We start from the raw sequence: 17,500 nt of genomic DNA on the forward strand, positions 1-17,500 counted from the left end.
CTCACGCTGGAGTCACGCGTCTTCTCTGCATTCATCGCCCTGTTCCCGTCTGTCCTGCACAAACACACACCAAACACAAGTTATACTCAGCATGCGAGGGTCGCTTCACATTCACGTCACCATAACGGACCCATAAATGACCATCTTTCAAAGCTATTGTGTGGAACACAAAATGAGAGATTTAGAAGAATGTTCAAGCTGCTCTTTTCCATACCATGAAAGTGAATGGTGACCAAATGAATAGTGCACGAGTCGTATTGACTAATTTATGTTGCTTTTATCATGATTTTGTTTTGAGGCTTTTATCATGTTTTTTTTTTTTGTTGTTGCTTTGGTCACCATTCACTCTCATTGTGTGCTTGAACGATCTGCATTTGTGTTCTACGGAAGGAAAAAAGTCAAACAGGTTTGGAACAACATGAGGATGAGTAAATAAAGAGAAAATATTCATTTTTGGTTTACCCCTCGTATACTGGACTATCTTTGATTGTGTTCACTCATAAAAATAAAGGTTCTTTATTGTCATCGATGGTTTTCTGAAGAACCTTTAACATCCATGGAACCAAAAGGTTCTTTATAGTGTTAAAGGGTTCTTTAGATTATTAAAATGTTCTTCGCATTGAGAATGGTTCTTCTAAGAGCTGCACACTGAAAGGTTCACTCAGAAGTTAAATCTTGGGTTATTTTTTTCTACCCAAATCCTGGGTTGAGCCTTTTGGGTCAATTTTTCGGTTATTTTTCAGTATTTGGGTAGTTTTTGTATTACCCAGATCCTGGGTCAGACGTAACAACCCAGGGTTGAGTTATTGATCGCAGGCTTTGAGAGCAGTGCAGCTCCATCAAATTGGTGCGTGTCTTCAGTAAAATACAGGATTGTGTACATTTAATTTTATCTATAAATTCATAATTGTTCTGTATATCGTTTAATTTTATGCAAAGCAACATACAGCGGCGCGATGTGAGTCGCCTCAACAAGTGTCGCGTCGGTCTTTTCGCGTGATGGAAATGCCTGATGCCTTGCATAAAATCTTATGATTTTATTCAAAAAAAGATCCAGAATATAAACGCTTAGAAAGTTTAATATGTTCTCAGAACTGTACACTGAAAAATAGTTGAGGATTTAAGTTAATCTGTACACATATATTCATGTATGAAGTAAAATAATAATAATAAAAGCTATAGTAAAAATTAATCAACCAAGTATTATGGGTTAAAAAACAACCCAATTTGCTGGGTAAAATTAACCCAACATGTGTTCTGTCCTATATTTACCCAGCCCTAGGGTTAATAACAACCCAAATTGGGTTATTTTTAACCCAGGGTTTTTTAGAGTGTTCTGAAGGGAACCAGAAGCATCACACCCTTTTGGAACCTTTATTTTAAGTGTAAGTGTAAGAAGCAACTTTAGCCTTGAATTGAGGCCAGAGAATGTGTTTCTGAACCAGACAGGACCGTTTGCTATTGACTTTCCTTGAAATCTGTTTTAGCAAGAAGATATTCAGCAGTGACTGAAGCCTAACTTTTAGTTTACGATGCATAAGCTCGTTTAAATTCTCATAATGAGCGGATCTTAAACACACACACACACACACACACACACACACACACACACACACACACACACGTGGAGTGTTCGGTAGCTCTGAGTGCCTCCACAATGTGTCCTTATGAAAAACGAGGCCTTCGGTTTCCTTTCCACGAGCCAAGACTTCTTTACACACCAACTACAGAAACAAACCGCATAGGGCACTCCAAACATACATCTCTGTTTTCTTTAATAAGCTGTGTTTTCAAAACCACTAAGATGTCTGAAGGACATTAATTCCCTAAAAATGTCACGGCTTGTAAAAATACTCTTGTTATCAAAACCACGACGGACAATTTATTGCACATTTGACAAGCCAAAGAGCCACAGCACTGATACAACCTCTGAAATAATGGAGTATAATGGTCAAATTCATACGGCGTAGGTTTATGCTTTATAAATGAAACTGGTTAGTCATGCTAACTTGACAATATGTTTCACAAGTTAAGAATGTTTCAGATGGGGGTGTTTTGACCTTGTATAACTGTACACTGGGAAACACACGCAAGCTCAATGCAAATCAGAATGCACTTCCATAGAATTACACGAGTTGATGAGGCGTTTGTCCCACACACACTGAAGAAAGACTCTTAACTGATGGGCAAGCCTTCAAGAGTCCCGATGCAATACGTCTCCAGATAGCGTTTAGAGATGAAGACCGAGAATAAAACATGACACACACACTGATGATGAGCGCTGATGAATGTATTAAGCGTAGTTAAAGGCCATCGTAACAGAACTCATGATCATCTCTGCACTGGTCCGAGGACTGGAGTAAACTGAACTTCTGTTTTGGTTACTTGGAATCTTTTTATTCAAAGCAAATCATAGGACACCAATAGTTGGCATATTTCTCCTCATTATTTTATGAATTATGAATTATTTTACATTTGCATTGTGTGCAGTTTGAGAAGTAATTTGTTATTTTGATGCATAAATTGCACTTGTCCATATCCATATACAGTCAAACCAGAACTATAGTGTCCTGCACCCACTAGTAAAAGAAAATATATAAAAAAATATATATGCTGTCTGAATAATTGTTGGTTTGACTGCATATATATAAATATAAAATAAGTATTTGAACACCCTGCTATTTTGCAAGTTCTCCCACTTAGAAATCATGGAGGGGTCTGAAATTGTCATCGTAGGTGCATGTCCACTGTGAGAGACATAATCTAAAAAAAAATCCAGAAATCACAATATATGATTTTTTAACTATTTATTTGTATGATACAGCTGCAAATAAGTATTTGAACATCTGTCTATCAGCTAGAATTCTGACCCTCAAAGACCTGTTAGTCTGCCTTTAAAATGTCCACCTCCACTCCATTTATTATCCTAAATTAGATGCACCTGTTTGAGGTCGTTAGCTGCATAAAGACACCTGTCCACCCCATACAATCAGTAAGAAGCCAACTACTAACATGGCCAAGACCAAAGAGCTGTCCAAAGACACTAGAGACACAATTGTACACCTCCACAAGGCTGGAAAGGGCTACGGGGAAATTGCCAAGCAGCTTGGTGAAAAAAGGTCCACTGTTGGAGCAATCGTTAGAAAATGGAAGAAGCTAAACATGACTGTCAATCTCCCTCGGACTGGGGCTCCATGCAAGATCTCACCTCGTGGGGTCTCAATGATCCTAAGAAAGGTGAGAAATCAGCCCAGAACTACACGGGAGGAGCTGGTCAATGACCTGAAAAGAGCTGGGACCACCGTTTCCAAGGTTACTGTTGGTAATACACTAAGACGTCATGGTTTGAAATCATGCATGGCACGGAAGGTTCCCCTGCTTAAACCAGCACATGTCAAGGCCCGTCTTAAGTTTGCCAATGACCATTTGGATGATCCAGAGGAGTCATGGGAGAAAGTCATGTGGTCAGATGAGACCAAAATAGAACTTTTTGGTCATAATTCCACTAAACGTGTTTGGAGGAAGAAGAATGATGAGTACCATCCCAAGAACACCATCCCTACTGTGAAGCATGGGGGTGGTAGCATCATGCTTTAGGAGTGTTTTTCTGCACATGGGACAGGGCGACTGCACTGTATTAAGGAGAGGATGACCGGGGCCATGTATTGCAAGATTTTGGGGAACAACCTCCTTCCCTCAGTTAGAGCATTGAAGATGGGTCGAGGCTGGGTCTTCCAACATGACAATGACCCGAAGCACACAGCCAGGATAACCAAGGAGTGGCTCTGGTTCTGGCGTGGCCTAGCCAGTCTCCAGACCTAAACCCAATAGAGAATCTTTGGAGGGAGCTCAAACTCCGTGTTTCTCAGCGACAGCCCAGAAACCTGACTGATCTAGAGAAGATCTGTATGGAGGAGTGGGCCAAAATCCCTCCTGCAGTGCAAACCTGGTGAAAAACTACAGGAAACGTTTGACCTCTGTAATTGCAAACAAAGGCTACTGTACCAAATATTAACATTGATTTTCTCAGGTGTTCAAATACTTATTTGCTGCTGTATCATACAAATAAATAGTTAAAAAATCATACATTGTGATTTCTGGATTTTTTTTTTTTAGATTATGTCTCTCACAGTGGACATGCACCTACGATGACAGTTTCAGACCCCTCCATGATTTCTAAGTGGGAGAACTTGCAAAATAGCAGGGTGTTCAAATACTTATTTTCCTCACTGTATATATATATATATATATATATATATATATATATATATATATATATATATATATATATCAGAGATGCACCAATAGAGAGCCTAAGTCCCGCCCCTCCGCTTCCGGCTCATGGGACCTTACTTCGGAAAAAATATGTATGGAAGTCAATGGCGAGAGACAACTTATCTTTTTATTCCGTCTGATCTGTGCCCTGAATTACACATATGATGTTTGTCAATTTAAAAGATAATTATGAAAGTCAAGAAAGTCGCAGTTTGTCATAAAACAGAAGAGTAACATTTAGTTTTATGTGAAAATCGCTCAATGAACTACATCTCTCGTCTCGCACTATGTACGTCACAAGATCCGTTGCTCGTATGTGTGCAGTCTGGTACAAAACATTCAGGCATGACGGCGTAACGTTACGATTATAAGGTAAGACTATAGAAAAAATGTCAGAAGTTAGCTTCAGTAAAGTTAGCTTCATTCATTGAGAGAAAAGGTATGACGTCACATGTGCGCCTTTTGGGTTTGTAGTCTCTGTAATTACGTATATTCACAGTCTTATACCTCAGCAGTTTTACATCAAACTGCGACTTTCTTGACTTTAAAATGTATCTTTTAAATTGATAAACATCATATGTGTAATTCAGGGCACAATTCAAACGAGATCAAAATATTTGTTGTCTCGCGCCATTGACTACCATACAATATTTTTCCGAAGTAAGGTCCCATGGTGGTCTACCGGAAGGGGAGGGACTTAGGCTCTCTATACTAAATTTCTCCACCGATAGCTGATAATTCAGAATGATATCAGTCGATTCTTAAGGAAAAAAAATCTCTCCCAAATAATTCTGCAATCTATTCAGGAAGCCTCTCATTTGGTGCACTATAATATTAGAGGTTAAAATTAACAGCAGAGCTATTGTATTCAACTGCTATTTATTTCCAGAAATAATATTTACTCTCAAAAAAAAGCTGAAATGTTTGTATACAACTCCAGTTCCACATAAGGTCGTTTTCATAAACACTTCTTCATGGCAAATGTATTCAAACATAATTAACAGTAAATAAGCTCATCTCTAGTGTTTTTATAGCTATCTAACGAACTGTGAACACTGGTTAACTCTCCTGAGGTAAACTCAACATTAACTTGTAGAGCCATATCTCACACCCAGCGCAATTGACTTTGTACACCGACGCATGTATCATTCATATTTTTCACCCGACACACAGCAGACTTTTCCCTCCACAGACGCACTTCGGTAAATTAGGGAATGAACTTGCGCTCCCGGGGGCGGTTCAAGGAAAAGAGGAGGCGTGTCCCGGTACAAACGTTCCCTGGTGCTATTTTGCAGTTTCAGAAAACAATTCCTCCACAGACCAGGAGAAACCTCGTCTAAAGTCAGTGGCGCGTTGCGCATGTTATTCAGATGCTATTTTAAGGGCGCATGCTTGGCCATAATGTAGCGTGAGCACAACACACACACACTTTGCTTATCTCATCTACACAGATGCATCAGTTCTCATTTTTGCAAATCATACATAATTAAAAGGAAAAATATTCCACACGAGGGAAATCATTGTTGTGTCCATGAAGATGTGAAAGAATAGGCATAAATCTAGCTTACACATTTACCCAAATTATCATACGCCTGTTTAACCGAAGCTAATCTGGGTGTGTTTCTCCGTCCCCAATGTCACTTCTCTGTGTTTTACGGCCCTGACGAGAACGCCGGTCTCCTCGGCTGTGAACCGCTCCTGGCAAATCCGCCGTTATAATAGCAATCCGCCATGGAACAAGCGCGCCTGCTCTTAAAGGGAACGTGAGATGTCGCTCTGATTGGTTTATTTCACGTTACGCCCAAACCACACCTATGAGTAATGAAGCGACTTCAGACCAACACATTTTAGATTTGCGAGACCCGCCAACTTGCGTTTCGCATTTGATACTTGCGTTTCAGATCGTTAAAATAGGGCCCATATTGTTCACAAGCTGTTTTATTGACGTCCTTCCATGGTTGAAACACAGATTGAGTGATTATTACATGAGTCATGAGACAGATTTTGGTAAATTGTACAGTATCTTTCAACATACCTTCTGATGTTCATTCATGTTTTTCTAGATATAATTTGTCAAGTCAAGTCATCTTCATTTATATAACGCTTTTATCAATGTAGATTGTTTCAAAGCAGCTTTACAGAGATAAACGTATAATTTAAGGTAAGATTGTTTTGGCTTTATAGCGGTTCTTAAAGTTATTTTCCAGCTAAAGTTAGTTTTGATTGATTCGCTTCCGTCGCAAGGATCATTTGTTATTAAATTAGGGGCCGCTAAGACGACACCATTCTCTCTACACAGACTTTAAACGCGAACCTGTGAGAAACGCTGATGGCGTTCACATGCGCATTAAGAATTGGTTCTATAGTTATGTGCGTTTGAATATATGTGCGCAGATTTGTAATTCCCTACAGACCAAGCCTAAACAAAGTACTGGTGTTTCCTTATAATTTTTGACACAGAATTTTATTTTATTTTATCAGTTCGGGGTAGGTACGCGAATTGAGTTTTCCCGACGACGCTTTTGTATTAAAGTGTAAGAAAAGACTCTGCTTGAACTGAGATGCTACAGCGATCTGTCACGTCACGTTTAAGAGCCTCAAAACGCCATTTATTGTTTGAATTTTCGTGGTCAAATGTACAGAATTTGAAAGCTGAGACTTTGTCTTATCAGAAGTAACAGAGCACAAAGCTCTTTGCGATAATTGGATAAGAGGTGCTACAAAAAATGTTTAATGTAGAGAAAAACCGTAGATCTGGCAACCCTGGCTTGATTCATAGGGTCAAATAAAGCCTACATTAACGTCACTATTGTTAAACTGTTAAAGCCTTATTGCCACTGTTGTGTGCCGGAGAAAGCATGCGGAAGCGAGGATCTATTAGCAGGGTTTTAATGAAGAAACACGTAGTACAAATAATAAAGAACACGAAGGACAAAGAAACAAAACCACGAGAAGGACCAAACGAGAAGGACCAAACTAGAAGCACCCATACATGTACAACAACTGACAAGGTAACCAGTGAAACACAAGGGCTATAAATACACAGAGACAAACAAGCTTAACTAAGTAACAAGGGGGCGTGGTTAATAAGAAACACCTGGGGAGACTAATAAACAAGAAAGACTACAAAGGACTACAAAGCATGGCACAGAACAGGAAATAACAAAAGTGCACACCAGACAAGGGAAACACAGGACAGGAATCATGACACGTTAACTTGCCCTTAATTCAGCACACAAGATTTTCTTCACATACAGTATGAATAGCAGTCGGACACGTTTTTCTGCATCCTTTTGATTGACAGGATATAATCGGCCCTGATCATCAGCTGTTTTTAAACAATCGTCTGATGGCTGATAGTGAACATAATAGCTTACACGGCCGATACCGATTATTGGCTGATACATCGGTGCATCTCTTACATATATATATGGACAAAAGTGTCGGGAAGAGCAGAAGCTCAAGCAGAAGATCATGTAAAGTCTGTGAAGATCATGTAAGTGCTGAGGCGTACGAGTGTGTAAAAGTCCCCAGCGCTCCGCTGAAGAGATCTGAACTTCCAGCACAGAAACTGTGCGAGCCTCGTGGAGTGAGTTTCTGTTCATGAATGTGATGTTATTAAAGTCCCTGTTGGTTTAATGGTCAGCTGTCCCAATTCTTCTGTCCATATACTGTCAAAAACCCTTTAATAACGAAGGTGAAATTAGCCGCGTTTCCATTACCCTTCAAATTGCGCAAACTAAAATTGCGATTTGAAAATATGCTTAATGAAAACGCGTCAATTTCGCAAAAACTCCCATATATCGCAAAAAAGTTTTTCCGCTCGCCTGAGTTTTTTTTTCAGGCAATTCGAAAAAGAAATATTTTGCAAAACTGCAATGGAAACAGTTTTTGCGCATTTACAGTCACCTGATGTAGATGGCGCGGTGTGTTTGGACAGAATACGAGACAGAGTTCTTTATTAAATTCATATAAGACAAAAGAATTAGAGGAATAATGGATTCTAAACCTCAAATAAATGCCACAATCAAGACCTCAAAGCAGATCTGAGGAAGAAACACCCAGAAACTCCTCATATGAGCCGCTCACAGTATAATAAGGGTCATTCCTTACCATTAATGCTTGGAAACACACACACATCTCCTTTGATTAATATTAATGGCCAGTGCAGTGGCTGGGGTATGGGAAACCTACCAATGTCCGTTGCCATGGTTTTTGGTATGATTTTAATTATCGTGAGAGGAAAAAATGAAGTTTTAGTCGCATAATATCGGTTAATGGAAACGCCGTCAATTCGCAATAGTTTTTTGTCGACATTTAGAAAAAATCACAAAAGTTTTGCGCAAATCTGTAATGGAAACGCACCTACTGGTTCAGATATTTTGATGAGGCTAACATTGTCCCTATAAATATTGAAATATAGTTTTCTGACATAACTCCTATTAGGAAAAGAGTAAAACGCAGCTCCTCTCATGAATGAACTCATTTGTCGGCAGTTTTGTGTGGTGTGTTTTCTTTTCTCCTGTCTTTTTTAATCACGTCCCCCTTTCCTTCTCTTCTCCCCTTCATCTAAAACTGACCACCAGTCGAGTTGAGCATCTGCCAGATTTATGGGAGGCTTTCATTGCTTGCTTTATTTGTGTTGGGGAAACTCCAGGACTTCCAGAGATGAGTCTGAGAGAGAATTAACACACTGATGATTTTACTCTATTTATTATATAAAGACCCAATAATGGCTGTCAATGTCTAATCTACTCAACTGCACTGCTTTATTATTATTTACTTTATTATACTTGTTTAACCATTATGAGTATATACTGTAAAATAAAAATATATATAATACTTTTTTTGAATACATTCTTAATTTGAGCAATTCCAGTCAATAAAATCAAACCAACATGAAATACACAAAATATGTCAAACACTGCTACAACACACACATACACACGCGCGCACACACACACACACACACACACACACACACACACACACACACACACACACACACACACAATCCCACCCTAGAAAAACAACTTATTTTTGATGAGCGTAGTTAGTTAAGCTTTATTGTAGTTGATTTTCTTTTCTGTGTGTTAGGTTAATTACGTTGCTGTTTAATTTCGTTAGATTGGGTTTTGTTTGTTATTTTGGGCCTTGGGTCTCTCTGACGAGAATACCACTCACTTCAGTTAATGAATTCTACTTTTTTGTTATATCATTTTTCGTTTGGGCCATGGGTCCTTCTAACGAATCCTAACTGTTTATTGTTATTTACTTTTGTAATTCACATTATATTATAATTTCTTGTATTCGCCTTCTTTGGTATTCGCCATTCGGTTCTCTTGATGTGACGGCCTGCTGGAAGCCTGTCGTACCTTCTTTCATTTATTGCGTCTTACCCCTAGCGGACGTAATAAGCATTCATATAAATATAATAACACTTCATTGTTCATCTGAAAACGTAATTCTACACATATTAGCAAGGATTTATGAAGAATTTATTTCTTTGACACCATTGCTGATGCAATTTACAAATATTTCTTGAGGTATTGAGCATTCTAATACAACACACGTCTTTTTGAGTTATTTCTCTGTCTGCAGCCTTCCACGAAAAAAGACAAAAAAGGAGGGAATTAGAATAAAAATAGTAATGATGTTTGTGGCTAAATATGCACCAGCAAAATCCATACGACAAATGAGCGAGGAAACAATAAAAAGTGCCACAGTGAGTCTTATGACAGGTTATATATTTAACAGGAATGTAAACCTGCGCTTCTGAGGAACGGCGTGTTTAATGACGGACTGATCAGAGGTATAGTGTGAATCTGAAATCTGTTGATCTGTTAGCAAAGAGCCATGTTTACAGAGTTTATCCTAAAGTAAACACACACAGCGAAAGCAAAAAGGTGTCATACAAGTTGTTGAATTACTTTCTAACAGAAGATTTGGCAGGATTTAGAGCTTTTGCCATTCTATAATAAACAATGGCATGGGTATATTGAAAATATTTACTTAATTCTGCAAAGTGACTTATGGCAACATGTGCTGCTAAACAGAACGTCAGGAGTGTTATGGCGTCAGGTACCATGGCCTGTGTAAATACTCTCTGTGCTCTTGTTTATAGGAAAGCCCGTCTGGCTTCAGCTCGGCTGTGACCTCAGGCTTCTCAACGGAAAAATCACACAAGTGTTTGCTAAGAGAACTACAGCGGTGACAGAGCGAGCCATGCTGTAAAAGATGTCCACGTCTCCATCATACCTAATAAACAGATCATGAAGAACATCTACATCTACACTGACCTTTTCCATGTTCTCCAGCAGGACCTGAGATCATCAGCTGAACATCTACTTTATGTGTTTGGCACACGCTTTCATCCAACGCAACTTACATTGCATTCAAGACACACATTTGAACGGTTCATGCATTCCTTGGGAATCGAACCCGTGACCTTGGTGTCGCAAGCGCCTTGATCTAGCGTATGAGCTTCAGGAACAACATCTGGTCGTCATATGATCAATCACACACACATTTATTTGATTAGTGACCTTGAAATAATACAGAATATGAACTAACTACTATAACTTTATATTTACTTCCAGATTTAAAGGGATTTTTTTTTCAGTATTGGACCCCATTGTGTATATACTACTACTACTAGCAGTATTAGTAGTATCACTACAACTACAACTATAGTAGTATAATAACTATAACTACTCTTAACACCACAACTAGTACTAATGCTACTAATACTAGTACTAGAACTACTGTTACTATTACTTCTACTACAACTAGTAGTATTAGTAGTATCAACATGACTGCTATTAGTACAACTGCTACTTTTACTATTAGTACTACTAGAACCACAGCTTCTACTAGTACAATTACTACTAATAGAACAACCAGAACTCCTGCTAGTATTACTATTATTACTGCTAGTACTACTACTACTACTACTACTACTACTACCAGAACTACTGCTACTACCAGAACTATTGCTGCTACTACTTCTATTACTACTACTAGTAGTAGTAGTAGTAGTAGTATTGGTGCTACTACAACTATCACTACGACTGCTATTAGTACAAATATAACTGCTGCTACTATTAATAGGTACTGCTACTACTAGTGCTACTATAACTACTGCTACTTCTACTATTACTACAACTATTATTACTACTAGTATTACTAGAACTACTGCTACTATTACTGCTACTACAACTAGTAGTATTAGTAGTATCACTATGACTGCTATTAGTACAACTGCTACTTTTACAATTAGTACTATTAGAACCACAGCTACTACTATTACACCTACTACTAACCCTTACACAGACGGCGGTGTCAGCCATGCAAGGCGCCATCCAGCTCGTCGGGAGCAGCTGGGGTTAGGAGTCTTGCTCATGGACACCTCGACATTTTGAACCACCAACCTTCCGGTTTGTAGACAACCTACATGAACCACTGAGCCTCTGCCGCCCCACTATTGCTACTACTACAACTAGAACTATTACTAGAACTATTGCTACTACTACTACTACTACTATTACTATTAGAACTATTACTAGAACTATTGCTACTACTACTACTACTAGAACTATTACTAGAACTATTGCTACTACTACTACTACTACTATAACTATTACTAGAACTATTGCTACTACTACTACTACTACTACTACTACTACTACTACTTTTAGAACTATTACTAGAACTATTGCTACTACTACTACTACTACTAGAACTATTACTAGAACTATTGCTACTACTACTACTACTACTACTACTACTACTACTACTACTACTATTAGAACTATTACTAGAACTATTGCTACTACTACTACTAGAACTATTACTAGAACTATTGCTACTACTACTACTACTACTACTACTACTACTACTACTACTACTACTACTATTAGAACTATTACTAGAACTATTGCTACTACTACTACTAGAACTATTACTAGAACTATTGCTACTACTACTACTACTACTACTACTACTACTACTACTATGTGGCGAGGGGGGCGTGGTTTTGCGAAGTCTGTAGCAGGAGAGAAAGGAGGGGGCCGATCGGTGAGTAAGTAGGTCAAGTGCAAAATGATGAACACCTGTGTCTGATTGCAGTGATTGGTGTGGAGAGACCGGATATAAGCCAGCATGCGGGAGGAGATGAGAGAGAGAGTTGGACTGGAACCTCACCTGTACGCTGTGTTTTGTGGAAGCTGTGATTGTTATTTGTCCCGTTTTGTTATTGCTGTGCGTGGCACGGTGAATGCGCTACGTGCGCCCTTTTTGTTTATTTGTTTCTTTTGTTAAATAAAAGTGAGTGTTTCAGTCACGCCGACCCCTGTCTTCTTCCTTCCTTGCAATATAATATTGAACCCCGTTACACTGGTGCCGAAACCCGGGACACTAAACCGTCTCATGGCCCGATTCTTTTGGCCGGGCATTCACGAGAATGTACGCAAGTGGTGTGCGTCTTGTCGTGAATGTCAGTTGGTGAATCCACCGGCCACCCCAAAAGCACCATTGTGCCCTATTCCGTTGATGCAGGTCCCCTTCGAACGAATTGGTATGGACCTCATCGGGCCATTAGAACGGTCAGCACGGGGACATCGCTTTGCTTTAGTCCTGGTGGACTACGCAACGCGATATCCTGAAGCAGTTCCGCTTCGCAATATTTCCGCAAATAGTGTGGCGAGCGCTCTGTTTCAGCTAATCTCCCGGGTGGGAATCCCGAAAGAGATTCTCACCGATCAAGGCACGGCGTTTATGTCACGAACGATACGCGAACTTTACGGATTATTGGGCATTAAATCGATCCGGACCAGTGTCTATCACCCACAAACAGACGGGCTGGTCGAACGATTTAACCGCACTTTGAAATCCATGATTCGAAAGTTCGTACAAGAAGACGCCAAAAATTGGGATCGGTGGTTAGAACCCCTCTTGTTCGCTGTACGGGAGGTCCCGCAAGCCTCCACGGGGTTTTCCCCCTTCGAGCTTCTCTATGGGCGTCAGCCCCGCGGGGTGTTAGATGTCCTTAGGGAAACTTGGGAGGACGGACCTTCAGCTAGTAAAAATGAAATTCAGTATGTCCTGGACCTGAGAACAAAACTCCACACTTTGGGGCGGCTGTCACAGGAGAATTTGTTACAGGCTCAGGACAAGCAAAGTCGGCTGTACAACAGGGGGGCTAGACTGCGTCAATTCACACCGGGAGAGAAAGTGCTTGTATTACTTCCTACCTCTAGCTCAAAATTACTCGCAAAGTGGCAAGGACCTTTTGAGGTTACACGGCGAATTGGGGATCTTAACTATGAGGTAATACGAACAGATAGGGGCGGGGCACATCAAATTTACCACCTCAACCTGCTTAAAAAATGGTCTGAGGTGGAATCAGTGATGCTGGCGATGGTAGTGAGTGGAGAGGAGGATCTCGGTCCAGAGGCGAATGTCAAAACGAAATCTCTCGCCCTGGCCGCTGGGGGAGACCACCTCTCGCCATCCCAGCTCACTGATGTGCATAATTTACAAGCAGATTTTGCTGATGTGTTCTCGCCCCTGCCTGGTCGGACGGACCTCATTCAACACCACGTTGAGACAGAGCCGGGCGTGGTGATTCGCAGCCGGCCGTATCGACTGCCAGAGCACAAAAAGAAAGTTGTGCAAAGCGAATTAGAGGCGATGCTGGAGTTGGGAGTAATAGAAGAATCTAACAGTGACTGGGCGAGCCCGATAGTTTTAGTTCCTAAAACGGACGGCTCGATCCGGTTCTGTGTAGATTACAGGAAGGTGAATGCTGTGTCGAAGTTCGACGCTTATCCAATGCCAAGGGTTGACGAATTGCTTGATCGGCTGGGTACTGCTCGATTTTATTCGACATTGGACTTAACCAAGGGATATTGGCAGATCCCCTTATCTCCATTATCCAAAGAAAAAACAGCTTTCACCACGCCGTTTGGGTTACACCAATTTGTCACTCTTCCTTTCGGGTTGTTCGGGGCTCCGGCAACGTTTCAGCGTCTGATGGACAGGATTCTCCGACCGCACGCTGCATATGCCGCTGCCTACTTGGATGATATCATCATCTATAGTGGTGACTGGCAGCGTCATATGCAGCAGGTGCGGGCTGTCCTGAAGACGCTGAGACGAGCTGGGCTCACGGCCAACCCGAAGAAGTGTGCAATTGGGCGGGTGGAAGTAAGATATCTGGGCTTCCACTTGGGTCATGGACAAGTGCGTCCCCAAATTGATAAGACAGCAGCGGTTGCGACTTGTCCGAGACCCAAGACCAAAAAGGAGGTTAGACAGTTCCTGGGGCTGGCGGGTTATTACAGAAGGTTTGTGCCTAATTATTCGGACCTCGCCAGCCCACTGACTGATCTAACTAAAAAGGAGGTACCAGATACGGTCCAATGGACGGAGCAGTGTCAGCGGGCTTTTACCCAGATAAAGGCTGCTTTATGTGGCGGACCGCTCTTACATGCCCCTGACTTTTCTCTCCCTTTCATCCTACAGACCGACGCGTCGGACAGGGGGATGGGCGCGGTCCTGTCCCAGGAGGTAGAGGGTGAGGAGCGGCCGGTGCTGTACATCAGTCGGAAGCTCTCTAAGAGAGAGACGGTGTACAGCACCATAGAGAAGGAGTGTTTGGCCATCAGATGGGCCGTTCTCACCCTCCGCTATTACCTCTTGGGACGGGAGTTCACCCTCTGTTCGGACCACGCTCCCCTGCAGTGGCTCCACCGCATGAAGGATACCAACGCGCGGATCACTCGTTGGTATCTCGCTTTACAGCCTTTTAAGTTCAAGGTGATCCACAGGCCGGGTGTACAGATGGTTGTGGCTGACTTCCTCTCCAGGAGGAGGGGGGGGGAGGCTGCAGGCCGGATGGCTCCCCGGCCTGAGTCGGGCGGTGGGGGTATGTGGCGAGGGGGGCGTGGTTTTGCGAAGTCTGTAGCAGGAGAGAAAGGAGGGGGCCGATCGGTGAGTAAGTAGGTCAAGTGCAAAATGATGAACACCTGTGTCTGATTGCAGTGATTGGTGTGGAGAGACCGGATATAAGCCAGCATGCGGGAGGAGATGAGAGAGAGAGTTGGACTGGAACCTCACCTGTACGCTGTGTTTTGTGGAAGCTGTGATTGTTATTTGTCCCGTTTTGTTATTGCTGTGCGTGGCACGGTGAATGCGCTACGTGCGCCCTTTTTGTTTATTTGTTTCTTTTGTTAAATAAAAGTGAGTGTTTCAGTCACGCCGACCCCTGTCTTCTTCCTTCCTTGCAATATAATATTGAACCCCGTTACATACTACTACTACTAGTAGTAGTAGTAATTACTCATATTATAGTATTACTCATACTAGAACTAGTGCTGCTGCTACTACTGTTACTATAACAACTACTATCACTACGACTGCTATTAGTACAACTATAACTACTGCTACTATTAGTACTAGTAGTAGTGGTAGTAGTATTATTACGACTGCTATTACTACAACTAGAGCTACATTACCACTACTACGGCTGCTGCTCCTACTACTCCTATTAATAACAATAATCACATCAATAACATTCCTGTATCTCTAACCGTATGCCCTATGCATCAGTCGGGGTTCTGATTCCCAGAGAGTGAATGAACTGATCAAGAGTTCGTCTTGAATGCAGTGTAGGTCGTATAGGATAATCGTATACACCTGCAAAATGCATGAATATAATAATGATATCACACATTTATATGCTCAGGAGCAGTGGCGTAGCGTCTGGGCATGCAGGGTATGCCCGTGCAAATGGGCCCAGGCCGATAGGGGGCCCGCCCATGGGGACCTTTTAATTAAAACCAGGGAATTCATTTTTAATTTGTGGCCACAATAAATATAATTTTGTATGCATGTCATGTGTAGTAATTTCTTATTTCTCCGTAGTGTCTAATTTCTCTGTCATTTCTTGTGTGCGTTTATTATTTTTTGCAGCTGCCGTAGAACTACGCCTCCATATTGTACATGACGCATGGCCACCCCAAATAAAAAAAAGAAAACACAGTGTGAGAGGTTACTAGCGACAAGCGCTCATTTTCAAAACTGAAGCTAATAAAAAATGATTTGCGGAGCACCATGTTGCAAAACAGACTATTGGGACTGGCAATTCTTTCCATCGAGAATGCACAAAGCCGTGAATTAAACACCAATGACATCGTGGATGAATTTGCCGAAAGAAAGGCCCGGAGAATGCAACTAAAATGAGTGAGCAGTTTTATGTTTTTACATTTTGGGCCGCCGTGCCAAGATCAGTAGTTTATTACTGACATTGGCTGGTTGTTTTATACTTGTTTTTGTTCCGTTCTGGTTGTGAAAAGTTGTTGGGTAGAGTGTTTTTTTATGGTATTGTTTGGTATGGTATTTTCTTGATACACTACAGTGAACGTCTATAAATGTCTCTTCGATGTACTTGGGGGGCGGGGTTAGGGGGGCCCGTACATCTTTTTTTGCATATGGGCCCGAGATTGACTTGCTACGCCACTGCTCAGGAGTATATTTTATACATCCTACACTATATAGTCGGCAACACACGGCTGGTCATGTATTGTATCCCTGTGCATTATTTACCCATAATGCACCTTATATATTACGGTATACTCTGAAGCACAAGCACAGAACTGACTAGCCCTGGATTTCAATTGAACTTTGAGATGTTCACCATCGGATTATTGAGGTTATTAATAGCAGAATGTGCTAAACATCAGAGCAAACTTTTTTGTGACTTTACCTTTTTATGACCAATGTGGTTTAGTCTAGAAGGCCCTTAAAAGCTGCGGATGACAGGTGATGCATACAGCGTTTCGGAGTGACTTATGAGAGATTAGCTATGTAAACCCATGCTGAAAGTTAAGAGGTTAACCATCTCAACAAACAGAGATGAGTTTGAGCTACACACAACACACACACAACTCGTGCTTGCCGTCGCATTTACAAACGCAGCGCTGGCTTTGATGAATCTGTGCATATTTTCAGACCTCCACTTCTGAGTCGCTGTCGTATCGCGAGGAGCCAAACCCTTAACATTTCAAACAGACCGTTCTGTGTTACAAGCGACTCTTGGCAAAAACCAAACACGTTTTATAGTTGTAATGAGTGAAACAGTTTACATTTCTAAGTTTAAGAATGTAGACTTTTCTTTAACCTGACCTTTTCTGTTATTTTAAATGATCCTTTGCTTTGACTCAAC

At 41.1% G+C, this 17,500-nt stretch overlaps 1 protein-coding gene across 2 annotated transcripts in view; it reads right to left on the reverse strand.

Annotated features, from left to right (window-relative positions):
• Positions 1-17,500, reverse strand: part of myocd (myocardin) — a 199,216-nt gene that overhangs the window by 111,560 nt on the left and 70,156 nt on the right. For both annotated transcript variants that reach the window (XM_081392105.1, XM_081392103.1), the window contains exon 2: positions 1-54. This exon is cut by the window's left edge and continues 44 nt beyond it. In XM_081392105.1, the coding sequence (XP_081248231.1) occupies positions 1-35 (35 nt within the window). In that variant the 5' untranslated portion in view covers positions 36-54. The remainder of the gene's footprint in view (positions 55-17,500) is intronic.

Source organism: Scardinius erythrophthalmus, assembly GCF_964197995.2.
Source record: "Scardinius erythrophthalmus genome assembly, chromosome: 18".
Taxonomy (NCBI): Eukaryota; Metazoa; Chordata; class Actinopteri; order Cypriniformes; family Leuciscidae; genus Scardinius; species Scardinius erythrophthalmus.